Raw genomic sequence first — 24,367 nt, 5'->3', positions numbered from 1 at the left:
TAAATATAAAGTTTGATTGATGGTTATGTGTTCTTACCTCATGTTAGTCTGTCGGAGAATGAGATCTTTATTCCTTTCATTATATTCAGATCTCAGATATGAAGAATGCTTCATACAGTAAAATTCATTCTTTTTACTATAAGCACATTCATGACTTTAAAAAAAATACAGCTAATTCTTCAAATGAGATTCTAACCCTTGTGATCTTGTGTGTCAAGGCAATTATTTATATGTAATGTGGAAATTAGTGTATTCAATTAAAAGCTGAAAATTGGAATTAAATAACTCATTTTTATCTAAATGACTACATAAACATACTGACAAACAGTTTTTAATTATTTAACACAGGCAATTGTTTGTGTCTTTTCAGTCTATAAGAGAAGTCACAGGCTACGTGTTGGTGGCTCTTAATCAGTTTCGCTATCTGCCTCTGGAGAATTTACGTATTATTCGTGGGACAAAACTTTATGAAGATCGATATGCCTTGGCAATATTTTTAAACTACAGAAAAGATGGAAACTTTGGACTTCAAGAACTTGGATTGAAGAACTTGACTGGTAAGGAAAATATATAAAATAGCAAATGTACTCTTATTGTCAATATAATAGACACACACATATGGGTGTATGGTTTCTCCAGTGTGTATTACATTGAGGAACATTATAAAGCATTTAAATATATACTATTTATTCATTTTATGAGAAATGATGCCCTGCAATGCCCTTGTTTTATGTACAGATATTGTAAATGCAGTCTGACTGTATCTCAGTTGAGCAGAAGTACGCTCAAAGGAAATGCTCAGTGACTGAAAACTGAGATATGAAGCAGGTTTAAGAATGCTATGTTTGGTGGTCTTAAGTGAATAGTGAACCATATCATCAAATCTCTGCAATAATACCCTAACTTTCACTTTCATTACAGCTCAGTAAATACACAAACCATTATATCTAGTTCCACTAATCTAGCTTTTTGTATAATCCCTTATTTTAAAAAAACATATCTAATGTATTAATCCAGTTTTGATTTCTTTTATTGAGTAACTCACTAAATGCCATGAGTAATTCTTTCTCATAATGCTTTAATATCATCAGTGATTTTTTTCCCCCTAAGATTGGAAATAGGTAATTGCTAACAACTTAAATTATCATCTTGCTACTTAAAACACTTTGCGGGAATTTGTTTTGTAAGCTGGTCCTTGCAATCCCATTGATATCTTTTCAATTCATATAGTTCAGAGTTTTGGTACAGGGATTCTAATTGTGAATTTTGCCATATGTGCCTGTAACCAAAATGCACGAATTAGTAATTATATCACAGTGGGAAAAAGGAGTTTGAACTATTAATTTAATCTAAATTAATATGATATATATATTTTGCATCAAAATATCTATTGACTTTGCGTGTGTTTGAGTCCACACAGTGGTGATGTTTCTTGATATTGGAATCTGAAATATTTTAGAAGTATTGCCTTAAAATATTAAGAAACAGATAAGATTAATATTGTCAGGTTATTAAAATTATATGCTTCTTTTATTTATAGCGGACATAAAATATATAATTTTAAGTTAGAAGTAGCTTCATAGCTATCCATACATGAGCTAAAATTGGAATATTTTGGATGAAGAAAGGAGTGTTGATTATGTTATTTATTTTGAACATGATTGCTATAGAATTGATGACATAATGGTAAATGCAAATTGCTCAGAATTTATAGATTCCTTCATCAACATTTTTACCTTTTTTTTCTTTCAAAGATAGTCTTCTTACTAAAGAGCAGGATATTTGACTAAATTGCTACTTGCATGGAAATAATGATAGGAGGAAGATTTTTGGAAATGGAACAGATAGAGAAAAATTGAATGATTGAAATTAGGAATCTAAAAATAACATGATCTAGTTAAAACTTGCCTAGGAGGCATTGTGTTTTCTTCATGATTTTCCTCTGATTATATTAAAGAAAAATTGAATAAATGTATCCTCAAATTTTTGATACTTAAATTATGTTATTCCAAAATATGTGCTATTTGAAGAATCTTTTCACACAGAAAATTAGTCTTTAAAGAGTTCTCTTATTTATTTCGACATTTAACATCAATACCATTAAAAAGTTAAAAAGGAGTTATTTTGTCAAACTCTGCCACATTTCAACATCCCTTGTCTATTGAGTGAGCTTACCCCACATCTTACTTATGATTGTGACAGTTGTTTGACTTGTTTCATATCAAAATATAACACTATTATTTTTAAAATATTATTATTCCCTAAGTTGCCAAAAAGCCTTATATTTTCCTGTGCAGCAGTAGAGATGGGTAATTAATAAATGAATAAAAGAATGATTTGAGTATTTATTAAAAATATGTATTTGTTCAAGAGTTATTATTAATTCCTTTTTTGAATATGAATTAATGAAAAGTACAGCAAAATAACTGGTGGAAAATTTAGACAATTTGGAAAATTTCCAGATATTTTAATATATTTATTACATGGTTGACAATTACGAGCCAACGTTATTCCTAGAGATAATCTAGAATCATTGATCGTAGTTTAGGTAATAAGATCAAGAGTGTAACTCCAATTTTGAAAATCAGAAGTTATACAGTAAGCATGACTGTGTTTGTGTGTAAGAATGTATGAGGAAGGACAGGAGACACATAACTGTTCAGCTCTTCATCAAAGAGGAATTGGGGATAAAGGTTGCTCTACAGTGATATCTTAAAGAGTTCAGTGTTCTAGGTAACCTGATTAAAGTAGCAAGCAAGCATTGGAGTTCACTTTAGGTGAGATTGTTTTCGTGTTTTGAAAAGATTTTTGTTATATTTTGTTTGTTGTTGGGCTATCCAAAGAAAATTGGTAAACTTTTTTTTTTCTTTTTTAACTTAATGTTATTGAAATATTAAGAGTAGGGCTACCAGGGCTGGCCTTAAGTTTAGACTTACCTTGTGGAATAAGGGGAAATAGAAAACCTGCTGAGTAGTCACATATCTCACTGCCTAAATACAGTAGTGAATTAAATTTTTAACTCAGTTATTTATTTATTTATTTTTGTCTGTGTTGAGTCTTCGTTTCTGTGCGAGGGCTTTCTCTAGTTGCGGCAAGCGTGGGCCACTCTTCTTCGTGGTGCATGGGCCTCTCACTATCGCGGCCTCTCTTGTTGCAGAGCACAGGCTCCAGACACGCAGGCTCAGTAGTTGTGGCTCATGGGCCTAGTTGCTCCGCAGCATGTGGGATCTTCCCAGACCAGGGCTCGAACCCATGTGCCCTGCATTGGCAGGCAGATTCTCAACCACTGCACCACCAGGGAAGCCCTTTAACTCAGTTCTTAAGGGGCCAGCAACATCAGCATCACCTGGGTACTTGTTCTAGAAATGCAGACTCTTGGGCTTCACCTGAGCACTAATGGATGAGAAATTCTGGGGATGCGACCCACCAATTTTAAGGATCCCTCCAATAATTCTGATGACTATTAAAGTTTGAGAAACAATGTTCTAATTAATTAAAGATACCAAGAAATGGTAGCAAAATATCTAGTTAATCTCTTCACACTTACTAGATCCAAATAATTTTCATTTATTTATTATCTCCTGGAAGGAAGAGAAGGAATGGTACAGAGAACAGATAAGTTTTTGATTGAATGACAAGAAATATACTCTCGACTGGTGTGAGAATGCAAATAATACACTAGCAGCCTGGATGGAAACATGGGTATAAAAGAGTTTGGAAATAAAAAAGATGCCGGGAATAAAATTTCTTCCGTATTACCATTTTGTCTAACACCAACTTTATGTAATGGTAAACCATTACAAGGACGATAATAATTTATTGAGAATTTTCCTTTTAAGCAAAATTTTCCTTTTGAGCACTTTCAGCAAGATAAATAACAAATACTAGTGTTGTAAAAAATAATTTTCAGATTGAGATTTTAAAGCTTTTTGATGTATCCATATTGTGTTTCTCCTGAATCGCTTTTTGCTGTGTTGACTTTAGACTAGTATGCCTTTATAACAGTATGTATGCCTCCTGCAATCTCTATCTTTGTGTAAAAGGGATATTTGGTTAACATGAAGACTGTCATATATAACGGTTAATGGTTGGTTACCACTTACACATATAAATTAACTCACCACTTTACCCATTCTAACTAACTTAACTTGATGCTCACCAAAAGCTATTCCTTGGACTATAAACATTACTACAGATCTCACTTAGATACTTGTATTTTGGATGTGCCCAAAGACAAGAAACATACTTAAACATATTTTCCAGAAAGGCTTATCTTACTGCTGCCAATCACATTTCCCTGGTTCATTATGGGTGAGGTGGGGCAGAGTGGAGAAGAGGCAGGTCCCTAGACTAAGCATATGCCACACAATCCAAAAGGGAATAAGGAACTTGTCATGGCAAGCTCTAGGTGCCCTGTTAACACTGGGTCATCCTTTTCTGGTCAAGAGAGAGAACATACTTCCATCAGTGTGTCTCTTCAGGCGTATAATCACCTCAAGGCCACTGGGAATGACACTGCTGCATCAGAGGACAGAGCGGGACAGAATTCATTATTACTTCCTCTTTTAAGGTCACTTGCATGTGGCTGTTGCTCTTATTAATCATTCCCAGTAATGATGTTCTGATAATTCTTTTACCAGCTCTTTCTTAGCCAAATATTCCTTTTTGAAATTCAAACCAACATTTAATATAATATATTTACAACCTTCAGCTGATGAGCTCCTACTTGTTTAGTCACCTTTCTGGCCAAAATATAAAGGTTGTTTCATTATATGGGACGTAAAAACCACTATTATTTTTCCCTTTTATAATTTACCTCATCTGTTAGTAATGGTGGACAGTATTATACAATTTCATCTATATATTATATTGTAGATATGAAGGAATCTTTGAGAGGTATCTCTGTACTTATATATATTATAGTATACACATCCTATTTATAATGCTTATAAGCCAGGTACAAATATTTTTATTTATTATTTACTCATTTATTTATGGCTGTGTTGGGTCTTCGTTGCTGCACGCGGGCTTTCTCTAGTTGCAGCGAGTGGGTGCTACTCTTCGTTGCAGTGCACGGGTTTCTCATTGCAGTGGCTTCTCTTGTTGCGGAGCCAGGCTCTAGGCGTGCGGGCTTCAGTAGTTGCAGCACGCGGGCTCAGTATTTGTGGTGTACAGGCTTAGTTGCTCCGCAGCATGTGGAATCTTCCCGGACCAGGGATCAAACCCATGTCCCCTGACGTTGGCAGGTGGATCTTAACCACTGCACCACCAGGGAAGTCCGGTACAAATTTAATACAGGAATATGTTCATTTTTCTTAATAAATTTCACATTGAAGAATATTTGAATTTTCACCTTATGAATTATGAGAATATATCTTTTGAATGGGTGAAATTTAGGATAATACAAATACACAGTTTATATTTTCCAAGTGTTAGCCAAATGTGCTACATATTTTTAGACCTACAGATTCATGTATTAATGCCTTTAATATATTATGGCTATTCTAATTGGCTAACTGTGTCACCTCAGTTAGATTATTATTTGAGATGTAGACAAAAGAAAAATAACCAAAATATAAAATGCTTAAGTTATTTTGAGAGCCCACAATAATAAGGGTGTATTAAATTTACTGAATTCTGACAGACTCAAAGTAAAGTTAAATGCTTAGTCTAGGAGATACAACATCTGAATTGATGTAACACTTGAACGGTGTCACATCTGAGCATTACATCTGAATGTCTGCCTTCAAGTATGCAAAGGCTATTAAGTAAAATAGTTCACCAAAATAATGCAGCAACTTTTAATGTTTAAATTTCTTAACCCCCTTTGGCATTATTTGTAATGGTCAAATAAATAATCTAATTTTGAAATAGGCCACCTGTAACTGACTCAGTGTATGTCAAAGAACATGGATGTGGAATCAGAAAAATCTCTGTTTAAATGTCCTATCATCACTTAAGAGTCCACGTCTCACTGAGATTTAGATTCTTCATTGTTAAAACCTAGAGGAAAATTCCACCTCACAGTGTTAGTTATAGGCACTAACAAAATAAAGCAGGAAACTTGTCAACCACAGTACCTTTCACACAGAGGATGCTTAGGAAACCTTAGTTCTCTTATTGTTTTGTTTTTAGCTTTCCTTTGTGTCAACACACTGACGAAATAATTGTACCCGTTTCTGCATATTCAAATAGGTTCCTGTTGCTTCATTGGGGCTTTGACAAGTGATTTGTTTAGACAAAAAGATGCTCCAGGGCTTCCCTGGTGGCGCAGTGGTTGAGAGTCCGCCTGCCGATGCAGGGGACACGGGTTCGTGCCCCGGTCCGCGAAGATCCCACATGCCGCAGAGCATCTGGGCCCGTGAGCCATGGCCGCTGAGCCTGCGCGTCTGGAGCCTGTGCTCCGCAACAGGAGAGGCCACAGCAGTGAGAGGCCCGCGTACTTTGAAATTACTTTACGTATAAGCTCTCTTCCTCGGCGGTGAGAAGCCTGAGGCTTTTCTCTGTCTACTTTCAGTATGATTGCTGCCTTCAGTAGTTCACAGCTCTTCTCTCTAGTCTTTCAGTGTCTCACCCCAAGCACCTGTTGCCCTAGCTCTTCATTTCAAATTCCCATCATCATGTTTCACCCTTCATTGGCCCTGACATTTGTCTTGACCAAGACAAGAGACATTTTCAAAGTTCTTTTACTGACATTAGAGTCTCTAAGCATTCTTCAGCAGCTCTGTGAAAGGTCTTAGTAATGTATGAGTGGCTTCAACCAGCCTAGTTCAGGGATTGCTGTTAAATACGATGTTTGACAAAAGTACTACCAATATTTACATAAGAAGAAGCACTCAGCATATTGTGATATCTGCAGGGAAAAAAAATGATTCCAGGAATACTCCTAGCTTAAGGTAAATTACTTGGAAAATGATTTTATCAAAACTAACCTATAGTGAGAATGCTGTGAGTCAGATGAAATCAGCGAAGAGTGGTGCATTCTTATGAAGGTGTCAATTTTTAGATCAGGTCCGCAATTTCTAATTGATACTCTAATCAGTATTTTTTAAAGAAGAATTGTTTGCTTGTCATATCAAACAGTGTGTATTAACTAGAAAAAGGAAAACGATAACAATATGTTTATGTGTATAGGTAAAACAGAAATATAGTTGAAAGAAAATGTTATAAATATGGGAGCAGATAGTGTGACCATTTCAGCAAATTTCTAGGACTCATTCTCAGCTTTAGAGAACTGATGAGTGAATTTATGAAATTGAATGAAGGTAAAATGGGAATATCTCCTGCTATACGACTGATCAGAGGGGAGATTGTTCCTGGAGAAATGAGACATGGGAAAAGGGATGTTCAGGGAACAGAACCATTTTTTCTCCACTAGTCATCATGTTTTCAATCACTAGTACCAAGAAAATCTACTCAGCCCATAAAAAGCACCCACCTCGGTTTACATCCCATTCAGTGTTCCTGAAAAGGTCCTATTCTGTGAGCTACATTCTTTTTCATCCCTATAGCATCCTTAGGAAAAATTGGGGGAAAAACTAACATTATGGGCGTCTCTCAGAAAAAGTCCCTGCTTGAGACTTTTAACCCCTGTCATTATTCTTTCTTGTCTCTAAGATACAGCAAGATCTGTATGTTCCCCTCCCTAAGAGAAAGCATATATATTCTAAGAAAACATGTAAGGTCAACATATTCCCTTATTAAAGCTCATTTGTTGAGAAACCATGCTTGTTTACTTATGACATTTAGAGAATGGAAGAAAATCTTTGCTCCTCGGGGTCTTAAATGTAGTAAGAGAAATTGATTTGTTGTCACCATAAGTCCATGATTTCACTCTGAGTAAAAAAGCAAAGATATCAGAATAGCTACCTCATCTTTACCCCAGGACATTAGCTTTGCCAGGCATGCAGATACTCAACTGAAAAGAGTTGGCAAATTCTCTGCATCACTCCCAGTCACCAAAAAACATTGGGGCCAGACGCATAGCTTCATGGCACATCAGAACTCGAGAAACAGTGTAAGTGATATTTGGGGATAGCCTGCAACTGTATTTGAGCAGAAATAAAGAACATGTGGAGTCTTTGACAAGTTTAGTCACAGGAGGCAGCCCCAAGCTTGGCAGACCCTAAAACTCTCAGCCAGAGATAAGGAAAGAGGCTACATGTTGTTCTCTTCCCATGTTTACCAAAGGCATGATACTGATAATTTCCCATGTTGTCATGGAGTTTCAACTTTACAAAATGCTTTCAAGGTTCCTTTTCTTTGTTTTACACATAGCTCCTTAATACCGACCTGGAAAGTATCTTTATTGTAATTTTACATCTAGGAAATGAGGCTTAAAGTGTTGTGGCTAATAAGGGCACCTTATTCTAGAATCTAGACTTATTTTTCATCTCTTCATATTGTGCCATTGCTAAGAAATGTTTAGGACAATTTCTCTAGGTGAGGCCATAGTCAGCGAAATATTCAAATGGCTGTAAACATAAACAATCCAAACTTTAAACAGCAGACATGAAGGTTGTGTTTTAGAAAGAACTTCCTGATTTTAATTGTTGTATAATACTTGAATACATCATGAATGTATGTATGGGAAATGGTGGTAAGTTGACAATAAAATACAAGCAAACACATAAAATGACAATACGGTAAATACTGGATTTGATTTGTGTGTAGTACGCGGGCCTCTCACTGCTGTGGCCTCTCCCGTTGCGGAGCACAGGCTCCGGACGCGCAGGCTCAGTAGCCATGGCTCACGGGCCCAGCCGCTCCGCGGCATGTGGGATCTTCCCGGACCGGGGCACGAACCCGTGTCCCCTGCCTCGGCAGGCAGACTCTCAACCACTGCGCCACCAGTGAAGCCCTGGATTTGATTTTAAAGTATCAGATCTATTAACTAATTTCATAGCTACTGCCATTCTACTACAGCTTTTTAAAACTCGAAGTTACTGAACTCTTAGCCATAACTCAACCATTTATTAATAGACTCCGTTTTACTGGTGAAAGTTAAGGATTCTTTTGGAAAGTGATGTCAGTTCAAATATTTGTTAGCTTTGTTTTCTTCCACTTGTATATTCAAGACGTTGTACTGAGACATGAGCTAGTCCAAATTATCTCTACCTGTTTTCTCTCAGTAAATATTATATTTCTGACAAATATTTACCCACCAACTGCAATGTGAAAGCATTGGGAATGTATTCTCCCCAATTATTATATTATTATTTTCTGGTCAAGCATCTCTGTGGAGTTAAGTGCCTTCATTTTAATCTGTTTTACCTTCTAAAGCAGCACTGTCCAATAGAACTTTGTGATGATAGAAACATTCAGTCTGTGCTCCATAATTGAGTAGCCATTAGCCAAATGTGACTACTGAGAACTTCAAAGGTGGCTAGTGCGATGAAGGAAATTAATTTTTAATTTTACCTAATGTAGTTTGTTTAAATTTAAATAGCCAAATGTGGTTAGTGGCAATCATATTAGATAGTGAAGCATTAAAGGACAGCATATTTTACTGAACCCAACACAGGAGGCAATTAAATTTACAAGCATGGAGAATCAGAGCACAGGCTCTGAATCCACACCTCCTCCATTGAAATCCTTTTTTGAGGCAAGTGATTCAATGTTTTAAGCCTTGATTTCCTCTTCAAATGAGTGTAATGAGAACACTTAGTTTGTAAGACAGTTGTGAAAGTTGAATTATAAACTACATATAGCATTAAATGCAGTTCCTGAAATAAATGTCATTCATTATTATTTGAGAAGAAGAATGCTTTTGGTCCAAATAATAGAAACAGTCTATATTTACAACCATCGAAAACATGTTTGACTTACATAATCAAATTGTAAATTATAAAAGGTGTCATTTGTGATTTAGGACTTAACCATATTATATTTGAGTAAGCTGGGTTCTGGATGCCGTGCTTTGCTTCTTAATATGCTTTAAACTGCTAGTTATTATGACTTTATATTTCTGTTTGTCAGAAATATGACGTTTTATAAATGAGATTTTTATTCTCCCTTTCAGTTCCCACAGTGTAAGCATCAAGTTATAGGTAGGTCCCTATGTCTATTTCTTAAATAACTTCATTGAAAAAGTTAAGGACTAGGAGATTATAATGACTTTTACAGCTAAGAAACTATATTGAAAAGTCTGGGGCTTCCCTGGTGGTGCAGTGGTTGAGAGTCCTCCTGCTGATGCAGGGGACACGGGTTCGTGCCCCGGTCTGGGAGGATCCCACATGCCGCAGAGCGGCTGGGCCCGTGAGCCATGGCCACTGAGCCTGCGCGTCCGGAGCCTGTGCTCCGCAATGGGAGAGGCCACAACAGTGAGAGGCCCGCGTACCACACACGCACACACACACACAAAACAACAAGAAAAAAAAAGAAAAGTCTGCTGAGAATTATTCTGGCACAGACAATGCCCATATCTTTAGGATGTTCCAGTTTATGTTGAAAGTTTCTCTTTGTTACATAATATGTATTTAATAACAAATAACAAAAGAAACTCTTCTATGAAACATTTTATCAAATACGTAACTACAGTATTTCATCAAATCTAAGTCATCATCAATTTTGAAAATATATTTTTGGCCATTGTTTGCACGCCACACTAAAAAAAGAAAAGTAAAATCCCAGCATAAATGTAAAAGATGGTATGAAAAATCGAGATCTTAGCAATATTAACTATGAAAATTGTATGCATTTTAGAATTGATAAATTAATAATATATAAAGAAAATAGAGATACAACAAATCTCTTATTATTTTCTGAATCATAACACAATAGCTGTTCTTGAAATGGTAAAACAACTGTGGAAGTGTTTGAAACAAGTTGCAATAGAAATGGCCAATATTTCATAAACGATGAATGGTATTTTCCATTTATCTGTATCTATCAGAGAACAGGTAAAAGTGAATTTGCATGGCTTAACACCTTTTGATGTGATAAACATTACTAAACAGGAAATTTGGATTATTGGGGTTTTTTTTCCTGATTTAATTGGCTTATTGACTCTACTGGCAAAAGAGAAGGAAATAATTTCAAAGGTAAAAAAAATCATTTATTCCAGGAATGTCCCTTAAACTTTCCTCTCTTAGTAATACATATCAGCTAGATTATTATAAGATATCAGAGAGAAAAGAAAATCTCTTTTCACTTGTATCTTTTTGACCAGTCTACTTGGAAGTTCAGTACAATGCTTTTCTCTGTTATTCTACCTCTCATAGTATTTTACCCTTCTCTTACCCTTAATACTTTATGGCCCATTTTGTGAAATATATTTTATACTTTCTAACTATAATTCTATTGTAAGCTAAGTCAAACTGTTTTGGTTATTAAATCATAATAACCGTAACAATTTTGAAGAATACCTACAGGGAAAAGTGAAGAAAAATGATAATCCATAACCTTTTTCTTCCTTCTAAGACCATTCAATTCACTCAATTTCATTTGTGCTGTGATGCAAATTAGAGGTTTGATTTTTATGGTATCAGTAATGTGGAAAAAAGCTGATATCAGAAAGAGCATTTTTGATTTTTCAATTTTAGATATTTTAATGACATTTAATGAGCATATTCTGGCAACTATTGACAAAATAAAGTATCTATTTCAATTTTAATGGTTCCCAAATCCTCTAAACACTCTGCTTTAATGTTTGGTGGGCTGGTTCTATATTATGTAGAATTATATATCTGGTGATGTCTCATCAAGAATCCTACTATGAATTCTGCTAGCTTCTAAACTATAATTTTACTAAAATTCTTTTAGTCTTTGTGTCTTTGTTTTTAACTATACCTTCCCATTTTAGCATAATAAATCTAGGAAACAAAATATCTATATGGCATAATAAATCCAAGGATGTATGTACTACTATTACTATTATTATTAACAATAAGAATGATGACATCCATAATTAATAAGCATTTACTATATATGTTACTGGTTTATAAATATTGTCTCTCTTCATCCTTATGATAAAACTCCAATTAGTAGGTTACTGTGGTTATTAACATTTTGAAGATGAAGAAACTGAAGTTTTCAAATATTAAGCAACATGCCACAGAGCTTACAATAATCTGTGGGGTTCAGATTTGAAGCCAGGTGGTATAATTCCAGATTTTCCTTTATTGCTATGCTATAGAGATTCTGAGAAGGAAGGAGGTCACGTGACACTGAACTTTTACCATCTCCTGCTATGTGTGAATGAATGGAGAATCTGTGAAGTTACTCATATGGTCCAGGTCATACTCCTCATTCAGTCTTTCTTTTTTCTATTTCCTAATGAGGCTTTGCTTAGTGTAGATACTTTACTTAAGAAGTTAAATTATTGTAAAAAAGATGCAGACTGCATAGTGGATTGAATTATTTCTCACAATATTGAAAAACATTTCTGCAGGTTATTTAGGTTTATTCCTACAGATATTAGGAACTAAAATGATGCAGTGTACTAACAGAATTAAATGAAGTACCCTAATTGGGAAATGGCCAGATAAGCTTTTTAAAAATTAACACTAGAATTAAACAAACAAACAAACAAACACAGATAAACAAGTGTATTTGGTATGTGTTTTACTTTGTTTTGATTTAGCTCTAGAAGTTGTACATTTGGTCAAGGTATGTTTTTTCATCCTTGTCTTAGTCTGGTGCTCTTTCTACTATATTATTCCAAAAATGATTTTATTTAAGGTATTAGAGAGAGGGAGTTAACAATTTTAAAGTATTTTTTAATATATTTCAATCTATATGTGCTTAGGTATGAATTCTTATTCACTAAAGGGAAGAAAATTAAACAAAAGTAATTCGAGAGTTCATGTATGACTCAGTTGTAATCCAAATTCACCACGTATCTACAAAATACTATGAAATTTGACATGTGCTTTATAGTGTCATTCATAGAATACTTTTTAGTATGTTTTGCAAGGAAAAGATGGAAGAGATAATGAAGTAGTTAGTACTTGGCATACCTGTAAATATATCTTTTACCTAACATAAGTAGAAAAATGAAATGAAGCAGAGAAGCAGCCTATGTCACAGCTATCACTTTTCACATAGTGAATGTGTGGCTGAATTTCACACCTATGCATTACATTGTCATTTCATGTAGTTAGAAATTACATGTCATAATGATAAATTTTTTCAATTAAAATTGTATCATGCTTCAAATGCAGGCCTATGGTGTTCACAGAAAGGGATGGGTCAAGAATTAGTGTCTTGGCTCAAGTGCCTCTTAAAAATTAAGAAAATCTAACTATCACTTGCATAAAATAAATACATCAGAGGTCACAAAATAGGTTAGCAACTCCTTTTCATTGAAGATTATCTGCATAATTTAAGTAGCTATCCAACTGTTTTATGTATTTAATACATATTACTATGGCAGTGACATATTACATTTGGTTATTATTAAATATAAAATACTTTTTAAATGTTTAAAACTGAATAGAATTTGTTGAGCCATTTCATTCAATTTTGATGTCTGATTTAAATTTAAATCAGGGAGAGATTTAATGTATCTTTTCAGTTCATTTACATTTAATTCATTAAAATATGACTTAGTAAGTTATTCAATACCAGAGAATACTTTGAAACATTTTCCTTCTGAATCACAAAATCTTAGATTTTTAAAGAAGAGATAAAGAGGAATATATAATTGTCAAATTAATAGAAATCAAAGGTTCAAAAATAGTGTATTTCTAAATTTCACATATATAGATAGACATAAAGTGATGGCCCCCAAAGTGGATTTTGTTCTGCAAAACATTTCTAATTAAAATTGCAAATAATTATTTAAGTCAACTAGTTTGTAAAGTTGAAAAAGTCCTGTGAACAAGATGCAATAAAATCAGTGAAATACAAAGAACATACAAAGTTGAAAATCCATACATATCTATGATGTTTTTTATAACTAAGAACCCACTCTGATTGTTGCAGTTTATAGTTCTCTGATTAGCACTTCACCCATGAAAAAATGAAAAGCAATCACAGGGAATTAAGTAGTTTTGTTCTACCCAAGACATACTCTGAGGTTTGGGCATAAAGTCAGGAATAGTTTTGGGGAGGGCAAGGTATTAAAAACAGAGTTCAGAAGTAAAATGATTGAAAAATTCTTGATCCAGAAATGAAATTTTTCCTGATAATGTTGATTTATGATCAAAATTAAAATCTAGTTTATGTCATTAAGAGGAGAAGGTATGTTTCTAGATTATGAAAATGATATTTCCAACACACTCTCCTCTAGTCCTGGCAGCTTGAAATAGTAAAACAAACCTGATTTTTAAAAACCGATCAATGTGAAATTTCATACTAGCACTGCAACTAACAAGGGAAACGTCAAAATCATTTAAGTCCTGTGCCTCAGTTTCCTCATCTGAAAATGAGAACTCAATGGAAGAATGCATCCAAACTGCCTAGCATAGTGATTAGAACAAAATATATGTTAGTTCCCTTCCTGTTTCCTCCTTCTTTATATAGTCCTCAATGGAGTGGTAGTATTTAAGAGTATTAATTTTTTAGTTAATCCTTTCCACATCTATATGATGTGTTCTGTATTGGTTCTTTATTGACAGATGTATTTGATTTTAGTAAAGCCTGACCTCACTAGCAAACAGAAGATTCATATTTTCTTCCCACTTGTACCTTTGATATATCACCTAATACCTCTTGCACTGAGTTTTTAATTCTGAAATAGAAGAAGAAATTTTGGGTTTGTTTTTATGCTTGTTTTTAATTTTCTTTATTTTCTTTTTCTTTTTTTTTAATCACATGATGATATCTTCCTGCTGCCTACCATCCTGGAAATGTTCTAAGGCAAAGTGTGAGTCACATTTTCTTAGTGCTCAATTTCCTTTCTTAGAACAAGTGAGGGCATGGCATTAACCCTCCCAAATCAGCAGAGAATGATATTGTATTTTTATTTTCTAAACACTTGGGAACTGAAGTTCAAGCTTTTAATTAAAAATGCAACTCCATGTGGTATCCAGGGACTTTATTAGCATTTAATTGTTCATTGTCTATTTATTTCCTAGCAGAGTCATAACTGTGTGCTGTAGCAATAGTATCCACATGCATTTACATTTAGCTATATGTCATTAAAGGTAGACCCACTATTCTTTTAATAAGTTGTTTTACTTCTCTGCTAAGTCTGTGAAACCTCAGGAAAACAACAATGACGACAACAACAAAACAAAAAATGTGAATGACTTTTCGAGAGATAAAGAAAAGAACATAAGCTGAGCAACGAAACCAATTTAGTTGGTTTTTAAATACTGAGCTTAAGCCAAGGTTTCCCAGTGGTGCCAAGCAAATCCTATTCATTTTTGTTCATTTCTTAATTTCTTAGTTCCTCTCAAAGTATTCAAATGTCTCTGCTGGGTAAAGTTACCCATTCAGCTAAGAATTTTTTTCCCCAGAGATTACTTTTATACTGTATCTGAAACACATTAATCATTGCTTCCTTTTAAATCCCAATACACAAGAAAGAATGGGATTTCAATGCCTATATATCTCATTCTTTGTTCTAAATAAGCAGAAACAATACAAAGTATATTTTTCACTTCTCCCCACTTACTGAACTTGCAGTAAGGATATTTTGATGACTTATTTTAAAAAGCTAAGATCGATTTTAAAAGATATTTTTTGGGTTTTGAAAAAATAATTAAAACACCTACTTATTGTTTACTTGAGAACTTGAAGGTCTAGAGAAAGGGCAGGCTGGTGCTGATAGTGTTTTGGGAGCTCAGTTGTTATAGCACGCCTGGGGCTCTCTGTCAGTGTGTGAAACAGAAATGAACCATGTGCTGTCAAAACAGTGGAGATGTGACAAAACTGCAGAGAGGCAGCTTGGTTTCTAGGCTCAGTGACCACATGAAGCTCAAGGGTTACGCTCTAAATTAGAATCTTTACTCCAAAGATAAAGGCTTAGGAAAGACTTCTAAGGAGTTTCACGTACGTTTATAAATTTATATCATATGTTTGTAGGTATCTTTTACCCCATAAGTAAGGCAGAGTTTCTGAGACTTAAAATTGAAAAGTGGTAGTATATAAAATATTACTCATTATGTTAGATTACAGAATCAGCTTTCTGTAGAACAATTGTAATAATACATTCATACAAGTGCACAGGTCATATCTATGTCAAAGTCTTAAAAAGGAAAATAAACAGACAAATACCCGAAATAAGCAAAAGATAAATTAGAAGAGCAAAGAGAGGCACAGCAAAATAAGCTTATAACTAGATAATATATAGATCACATATATCTCTCTCCAAGTAAATATAAAATACATATATGTATATGTGTATATGCATTAATATGCACACATACACAGATACAGATATTCCTGCATTTGTGCATGTATATTTTCTAACTATGATGCATAACCATGCATATTGTGGTGGTGTTGACACATATCCAAGGAATAGCATAATCAACTTGTTATAATCTTAGTTTTCTAATCATAGTCTGGAATAATATTTGTCTTCCAAGAACTCATTTTCATATAAAATTAATTTCATAGAAAGCAGTATGGAACTCAGTACACTGAATGGCAAATGAGTAATTCATATATGTTTATATCTATCAATATGGCACTGAAACCTTTTGTGTGTCTTGGGAAATGTGCCCACAGGCTGAAATGAATGTACAAAGGCATCACATGGGGAGAAGATGCTGGAGGGGTTTTATTTGATGTTTTCAAACTGCTCTAGGGTCTGTCTTGCAAGAACCCTTTTGGTTTTCTTTTTTATGTTTTAAAACACATGGCTTTCTTTTGAAATATTCTGCCAAAACGAAAAGAGTAAATGAACTACGCAATCATATTCTCCTCTCTTTCTCTCTCTCCCCTCTCTCCCTCCCTCTGTCACCCACACCTCTCTCTGTGTCTCTCACACCCACCCACCCACACACACATTCATTCTGAAGATAAACATTCCACTTCTGTATGTGTATCTACAGAGACAGATGCCACAGTCAACAGTCAGGATTTGTGAAATCACACACCCAGATTTGGAGATCACAGACTGTATTAACTGAGCGCAAAGTACAGAAAGATGACACTGAGTTGAGTACCTATTACATGCACCTAAGTTTTCTTTTTGTCTGTTTATTAGTTTGTGTATTTATTTATTTAAAGCTATTAGAAGATTGACACTTTTCTCCCACTAAAGGGGACAATTAAAAGTGTTTTCGCCCTTGTTCTCTTAAATAAAGTTTGAAACTAGGCTTCCAGTCACCCTAAATTTATACCTAAGGCACTGTTTTAGGAGCTGTAGATTAGGAAGAAGTGTTCTGCTAAACGTATTTTCAATATGCCACATAAAGATATTTTTTATTTAAAAAATAAAAAAATTAAAACTTAACCAAAAATTCAAAATTTCTCTAAGTGATTCAAGTAATTACTTCCTTGAAAGACAACAAAACATAGATTTGATGTCATACTAATATCATTTTCTTATCATGAGCCCTTATTAACGCTTACACTAAAGCTGACCAGTCATGGGAAGCTTCATATAACTATTCAGAATACTGAGCTTGCAAAGGATGAATACATCTTGAAGGATTCATGGTAAGCGGCATGCTCTTTTTCCTCCCAGGAAGAAAGCATGCTACTAAACCTCTGTTTGCACAGAAAAGTTTTTTTTTAAGAAGAGTTTATGTTGCTCTGTGGTTTAGAAGTCAGAGCTCTTTAACCAGGGGGAGCCCCCAGGCTGGCATTTGATAACGGTGAACAAACAGGCACAGTCCTCTGGTTTTCACATTGCGGGCTTCTCCACGTGACAATGACGGTTGTGTTCCCAGGGGTGGGTGGTAGAAGGGTTGGCTTTGCTGAGAACAAACCCACTCTTTATAAAAAGTTACAGTTATTATTCTCTGGGAAAATTCAAAAATATAATTCTACATACAGATGAAGTTCAGGGCATGAAATTTAACAAGACTTTTTTCACTCTTGAGGCCAAGGTCTCAGTGAAATTTAACAAATCATCAGTGCCCTGCCTCTGTCCTTAGTGAATCGTTCTTGCTGCTATTGGTATTGTGTGAATATTCTAGGTGTGTGACCCATGTTAAATGGTGTTGTTTCTGAGCAGACCTGTTCCTGAATTTCAGGAGAATAGAAAAGACTTCAGTTTTCCCTTCTTCTTTTTCTGAGTGCCTTAGAATTATATGATAAATGAGTATCATTGATGTACTACTGTATGCATTATAATAGAAGATTGAATTATTTTTTTAATAAAAGAGATTACATAGTAAATGCTAGAAATAGTAAATACTGTAAGAGAATACATAGTAAACACTCTTTTTAGTATATGTATAAATGCTAAAGATTACAGAAGAAAATACTATTGTATTTTTCCAACAGTTATGCTGATTAAGTAGTATTTACATTCCTTATACATATAATATTCTACAGGTGAAAGAGACCGACTCACTTAATTTATAGATAAGGAAAACCGATCAACCAATCAATAAACTGAGGCGCAGAGAGGAAAAATGACTTTTCAAAGGGCACAGGGATAGAGCCATATGTGGAATCTGATTGTTTTGAACTTTGCCTAGTGGTTGTATTTTCCTCACTCTACACTGGTATTTCCCAGAATCTAAAGCTAATATGGTTGTCATGCTTTTTTGCTTGAAGGCATTTTGTTGATGTGCAGTCAGATAATTATCTCTGTTTACTTTAGAATCTCATTATTTACATAAACGGGCAGTAGATAAGCTATTCTCATTATTTCAGAAGCCAGAAGTAAAAACAAATGTCCTTTCCATTGCTTTGGTGGTAGTATTATACCTCTATGTTCTGAAAAAGTGTAGTGCCTATTTCTTCTAAGTAATGAAATGAGGCTCAATATAGATAGATAGATAGATAGATAGTATAATGGACAGAATATATCCACATTATATTTAAAATTTCACAGTAACAAGTCATTTGTTTTAGCTTATTAAAAACTTTGTATCTATGGCCAGGAATTTATTTTCAAAACTCTGCACAATGTGTTTTAACCAGTAAGTTGCTGTTTCTACTTTGCCCTCCACCATTCTGTCTTCTAGAACCTAAACCTATCAATAATTGTTGCACTTATGTTAAGAGATATAATTTAATCAAGTCCTACCTGTAGTCATTACAATTGTATAATGAAACCAAAAATCACCACTATTAAAATTTTGTATCCCATTTAACTTGAAGTCCATGTTCTCTTAAAGAAAGTAGCTTGACTTTCTCATGTGTGGCTTATGAAATTTTGCTCATCACATTAGAGTAACAGCCAGTGTTTGTAGGTCTCATATATTAGTATACAATGTTATAGATTAATATCACATTGAATCAGTATATCTTAGGATAGAACAGCTCTTATTTTATGCATGAAATTAATAAGCAGTGACTAAAAGAGTGGGTTAGGAAATGTCTGGGACTCTGGTCAAAGAAGGCTTAGCTGTGTGGATGATGATATAAGGGGCACCCATGGAACACAGTAAGGGTATCAGTTACCCGGGCATGAATCTGGATTGAATTTAGAGAACAAGTACCAAAATTGAAAAAATATAGAAAGGGATGATATAAACACAAAAGTTAATTTTTTCCCAGTTCTTAGTTTTTGGGGTTGGGTGAGTTGAATGGTATGTGAAAGACTTGTAGTAGCAGTTGTGTAATCATACTCTTCTGTTTAGCAAGTCTTTAGGCAGTATGTATGAATTATTAGAAAAAGGAATTTTATGAAGGAACAATGGATTAAATTCATTACTGAGATGAAAGGGGTTAATGTCTGTAAAATTCCTTTCATGGTACCTGGAATTCAACTGCCTGAATTCCAGATGACTCTATGAAGTAGCAGCCCCTATCTGCTATCACAAGTCTTTGCCCACCAATCAGGAATAGCCCTTACATACCATTGACATAAGTAGTACGTAAATACTTCTTAGATTTATATGAGCAAGACATACCTAACTCTATATGTTTGGGCCATTATGCATTTTGAGTCTTCTTATGACAGCAGCTAATGTTACCCTAACTAATTCTGAGGCTATGTAAGAAAGTAAAGAACTTATGTAGTAAAACTTCTGACACTAGAGCAGTGGTGTTCCAAGGGTGGACTTGTGACAATTCTCCACCTTGGGTACAGCATAAAGGGTACATTGTTGAGAAAGTGAAACAATAATACAAGCCAATCTTTTAAATTATTACCATAGGCCATGAATTATATCTATATTAGTTATAAAATACACCTTAGTAAAAAAAATTCTTTTATCATTCTAAATTCTAAACAAAAAAAATGCTATGGTTACTCTTGAGTTTTTAAAATACATGTGCAAGCTTCAAATCAACACATTTTAATTGTATATCCTTTAACAAACTTTGGTTTACATGGAAGTTAATTTGGAAAATCCTAATTCTACAATTGACCCCCTCCATACAGAGACTCAGCTACACACTTTAGTTTGGAGAATAAGTTTGTTCAAATGATTTAAAATTGTTCTGCACAGTTCATGTGACCAACTCATCTGTCATTACATATCACTCTGTTTAATACCTGTGCATATGTGTGTGTTACTTATACCTATAGTTTCAAAAACGTTAACAATAATAGCAATGGTACATGATTATAAAGGTGAAGCAATAGAACTTGAGTTATTTCAAGTCTATTATTATATGCGATTGCTTCAGGTCCTTTGTGTTTAAATTTTAAACTAGTAAAGCATTGCAAGCTATAAGATTAATACTTTGTTTAGTAACTAGCAAATTTTAGTTCACATGTGAAATCATTTTTACTGATTTTGAATAATATCTTACAAATTAAATTTTATTTTTCAATGTATATGAATTATTTTAAACTGAATAACAAATCATGAGCATAATGATTACTACATGATTATTAATGAACATAATTTTGTCATATAAAGAAGGTATTTGCTCAAGGTATGGAATACATTAGGTATGCCACTGCAATAAAATATATTCTTCCCACTTGGATGCATTCTTTAAGTTCTATTACAAAATAAATAATGACAAGTAAGTAAAACACCTAAAACCGAATGCATATTACAGTAAATTACATACTAATAATAGTCCAAATTTGTTTCTATGGGGGACTGGATGAGAGCGTGTGAGTGTAGCTTTATAACCATTGTTGGGAAAATACATCTAAAAGCATGTTCAATTAAACACTGGCTAGTATTACTGTTTTAAAATGTAAAAGCAGTAATATAAGATGTAGTTATAACACTCCATTGTAAAGCAATTATACTCCAATAAAGATGTTTTTTAAAAAAAGATGTAGTTAAACAATTGTGGCTTAACATCTAGCTTGGTCCTAATTTCAGCATCATTAAATTCTAGAGCTTGACTTCCACTTTCCACAATGACCATGTTTATAGATAAGGTAGCTGTGGCTCAGAGTTAAAACTGTTTGCTGAGTCACTTAGCTTGCTCTCAGAATAATTAAATTGGTATTCCAGATTTTCTGCTTTCAAAGTACATAACATAGCACTGCATGACTCATAATGAATTTCATAAACGTCACCTTTAAAGCATAGCTTACTTGCTTCTTCCACTCCACCTCTGGTAATCTGGGCCATTCGGCAGATTGCTGGCAATGAAACAGGTGCCCAGTAAATATTCGTTGAAAATTTATAAATTGTGGCCAAAAAGAGCTAGATAAATTGGCCTGCATATTGCTCCTTTGCCATCTAGAAAAGACTATAATCCATTTCTATTGATTCTTCACTTAGAACATTCCACAAAATCATTTGCCTTTGAAGAGAACATATTTAAGAGACAGAACTAGATACGTTGACATGCCCAATATTCTATTACCATATGTACATACTTTTTTTTTTTTTTTCAGTTTAGGCTATTTCCCTAATACCTTTTGAAGTTCCTAAACCTTCCCTGATTAAGGAGAATAAGACTACAGGCCAGGGGCAGCTTAGCCATGCAGGTTTCATCACCTTTGGTAACCAAACTGCAAAGTGCTCTCTAGCTACAGGCTCAGCTCAGCGTCACTTTTTGCGAATGCATTTTATTTTGTATAACAGATAGGTTCATTCAAAACATGCTCCAAGGACTTATTTTTTTAATTAATTTATTTTTTATACAGCAGGTTCTTAGTTATCTATTTTATCCATATTGTATATGGATAAAATACAGTGTATATATGTATAGTGTATATACGTCAATCCCAGTCTCCCAATTCTTTCCACCACCATCACTCTCCCCGCCCCCACTTTCCCCCCTTGGTGTCCATACGTTTGTTCTCTACATCTGTGTCTCTATTTCTGCCTTGTAAACCGGTTCATCTGTACCATTTTTCTAGATTCCACATATATATGCATTAATATACAAGATTTGTCTTTCTTTCTGACTTACTTCAATCTGTATGACAGTCTCTAGGTCCATCCACGTCTCTACAAATGACCCAATTTTGTTCCTTTTGTTCCTGAGTAATATTCCATTGTATATATGTACCACATCTTCTTCATGCATTCGTCTGTCGATGGGCATTTAGTATATGTGCTGCCGAAACGAGCACCTGTCGATGGGCATTTAGGTTGCTTCTGTGACCTGGCTATTGTAAATAGTGTTGCAATGAACAATGGGGTGCATGTGTCTTTTTGAATTATAGTTTTCTGTGGGTATATGCCCAGTAGTGGGATTGCTGGGTCATATGGTAATTCTATTGTTAGTTCTTTAAGGAATCTCCACACTGTTCTCCATAGCGGCTGTGTCAATTTACATTCCCAAGAACAGTGCAAGAGGGTTCCCTTTTCTCCACACCCTCTCCAGCATTTGTTGTTCGTAGATTTTCTGATAATGCCCATTCTAAACAGTGTGAGGTGATACCTCATTGTAATTATGATTTGCATTTCTCTAATAATTAGTGATGTTGAGCAGCTTTTCATGTGCCTCTTGGCCATCTGTATGTCTTCTTTGGAGAAATGTCTATCTAGGTCTTCTGCCCATTTTTTAATTGGGTTGTTTGTTTGTTTTAATATTGATCTTCATGAGCTGTTTATATATTTTGGAGATTAATCCTTTGTCCCTTGATTCATTTGCAAATATTTTCTCCCATTCTGAGGGTTGTCTTTTCATCTTGTTTATAGTTTCCTTTGCAGTGCAAAAGCTTTTAAGTTTCATTAGGTCCCATTTGTTTATTTTTGTTTTTATTTTCATTGCTCTAGGAGGTGGATCAGAAAAGATCTTGCTGTGATTTATGTCAAAGAGTGTTCTTCCTATGTTTTCCTTTGAGAGTTTTATAATGCCTGGTCTTATATTTTGGTCTTTAATCCATTTTTAGTTTATTTTTGTGTGTGGTGTTAAGGAGTGTTCTAATTTCATTCTTTTACATGTAGCTGTCCAGTTTTCCCAGCACCACTTATTGAAGAGACTGTCTCTTCTCCATTGTATATCCTTGCCTCCTTTGTCATAGATTAGTTGACCATAGGTGCATGGGTTTATCTCTGGGCTTTCTATCTTTTTCCATTGAGCTATCTTTCTGCTTCTGTGCCAGTACCATATTGTCTTGATTACCATAGCTTTGTAGTATAGTCTGAAGTCAGGGAGTCTGATTCCTCCAGATCCATTTTTTTCCTTCAAGATTGCTTTGGCTATTCGGGGTCTTTTGTGTCTCCATACAAATTTTAAGATTTTTCAGTTCTGGCTCTGTAAGAAATGCCATTGGTAATATGAAAGGGATTGCTTTGAATCTATAGATTGCTTTGGGTAGTTTAGTCATTTTCACAATATTAATTCTTGCAACCCATGAACATGGTATATCTCTCTATCTGTCTGTGTCATCTTTAATTTCTTTCATCAGTGTCTTATAGTTTTCTGCATACAGGTCTTTTTTCTCCCTAGGTAGGTTTATTCCTTGGTATTTCATTCTTTTTGTTGCAATGGTAAATGGGAGTGTTGCCTTAATATCTCTTTCAGGTTTTTCATCATTAGTGTATAGGAATGCAAGAGATTTCTGTGCATTAATTTTGTATCCTGCAACTTTACCAAATTCATTGGTTAGCTCTAGTAGTTTTCTGGTAGCATCTTTAGGATTATCTTTGTATAATATCATGTCATCTGCAAACAGTGACAGTTTTACTTCTTCTTTTCCAATTTGTATTCCTTTTATTTCTTTTTCTTCTCTGATTGCCATGGCTAGGACTTCCAAAACTATTTTGAATAATAATGGCAAGAGTGGACATCCTTGTCTTGTTCCTGACCTTAAGGAAATGCTTTCAGTTTTTCACCATTGAGAATGATATTTGTTGTGGGTTTGTCATATATGGCCTTTATTATGTTGAGGTAGGTTCCCTCTGTGCCCACTTTCTGGAGAGTTTTTGTCATAAATGGTTGTTGAATTTTGCCAAAAGCTTTTTCTGCATCTATTGAG

General features: G+C 34.4%; 1 protein-coding gene across 8 annotated transcripts in view; it reads left to right on the top strand.

The window, feature by feature from the left end:
• Nucleotides 1-24,367, top strand: part of ERBB4 (erb-b2 receptor tyrosine kinase 4) — a 1,132,189-nt gene that overhangs the window by 601,987 nt on the left and 505,835 nt on the right. For all 8 annotated transcript variants that reach the window (XM_067026813.1, XM_067026811.1, XM_059053753.2 and 5 more), the window contains exon 3: nucleotides 371-557. In XM_067026813.1, the coding sequence (XP_066882914.1) occupies nucleotides 371-557 (187 nt within the window). The remainder of the gene's footprint in view (nucleotides 1-370; nucleotides 558-24,367) is intronic.

This window comes from Kogia breviceps, chromosome 2 (genome assembly GCF_026419965.1).
Source record: "Kogia breviceps isolate mKogBre1 chromosome 2, mKogBre1 haplotype 1, whole genome shotgun sequence".
In the NCBI taxonomy this organism is placed as follows: domain Eukaryota; kingdom Metazoa; phylum Chordata; class Mammalia; order Artiodactyla; family Physeteridae; genus Kogia; species Kogia breviceps.
This window is presented reverse-complemented; position numbering and strand designations above follow the sequence as displayed.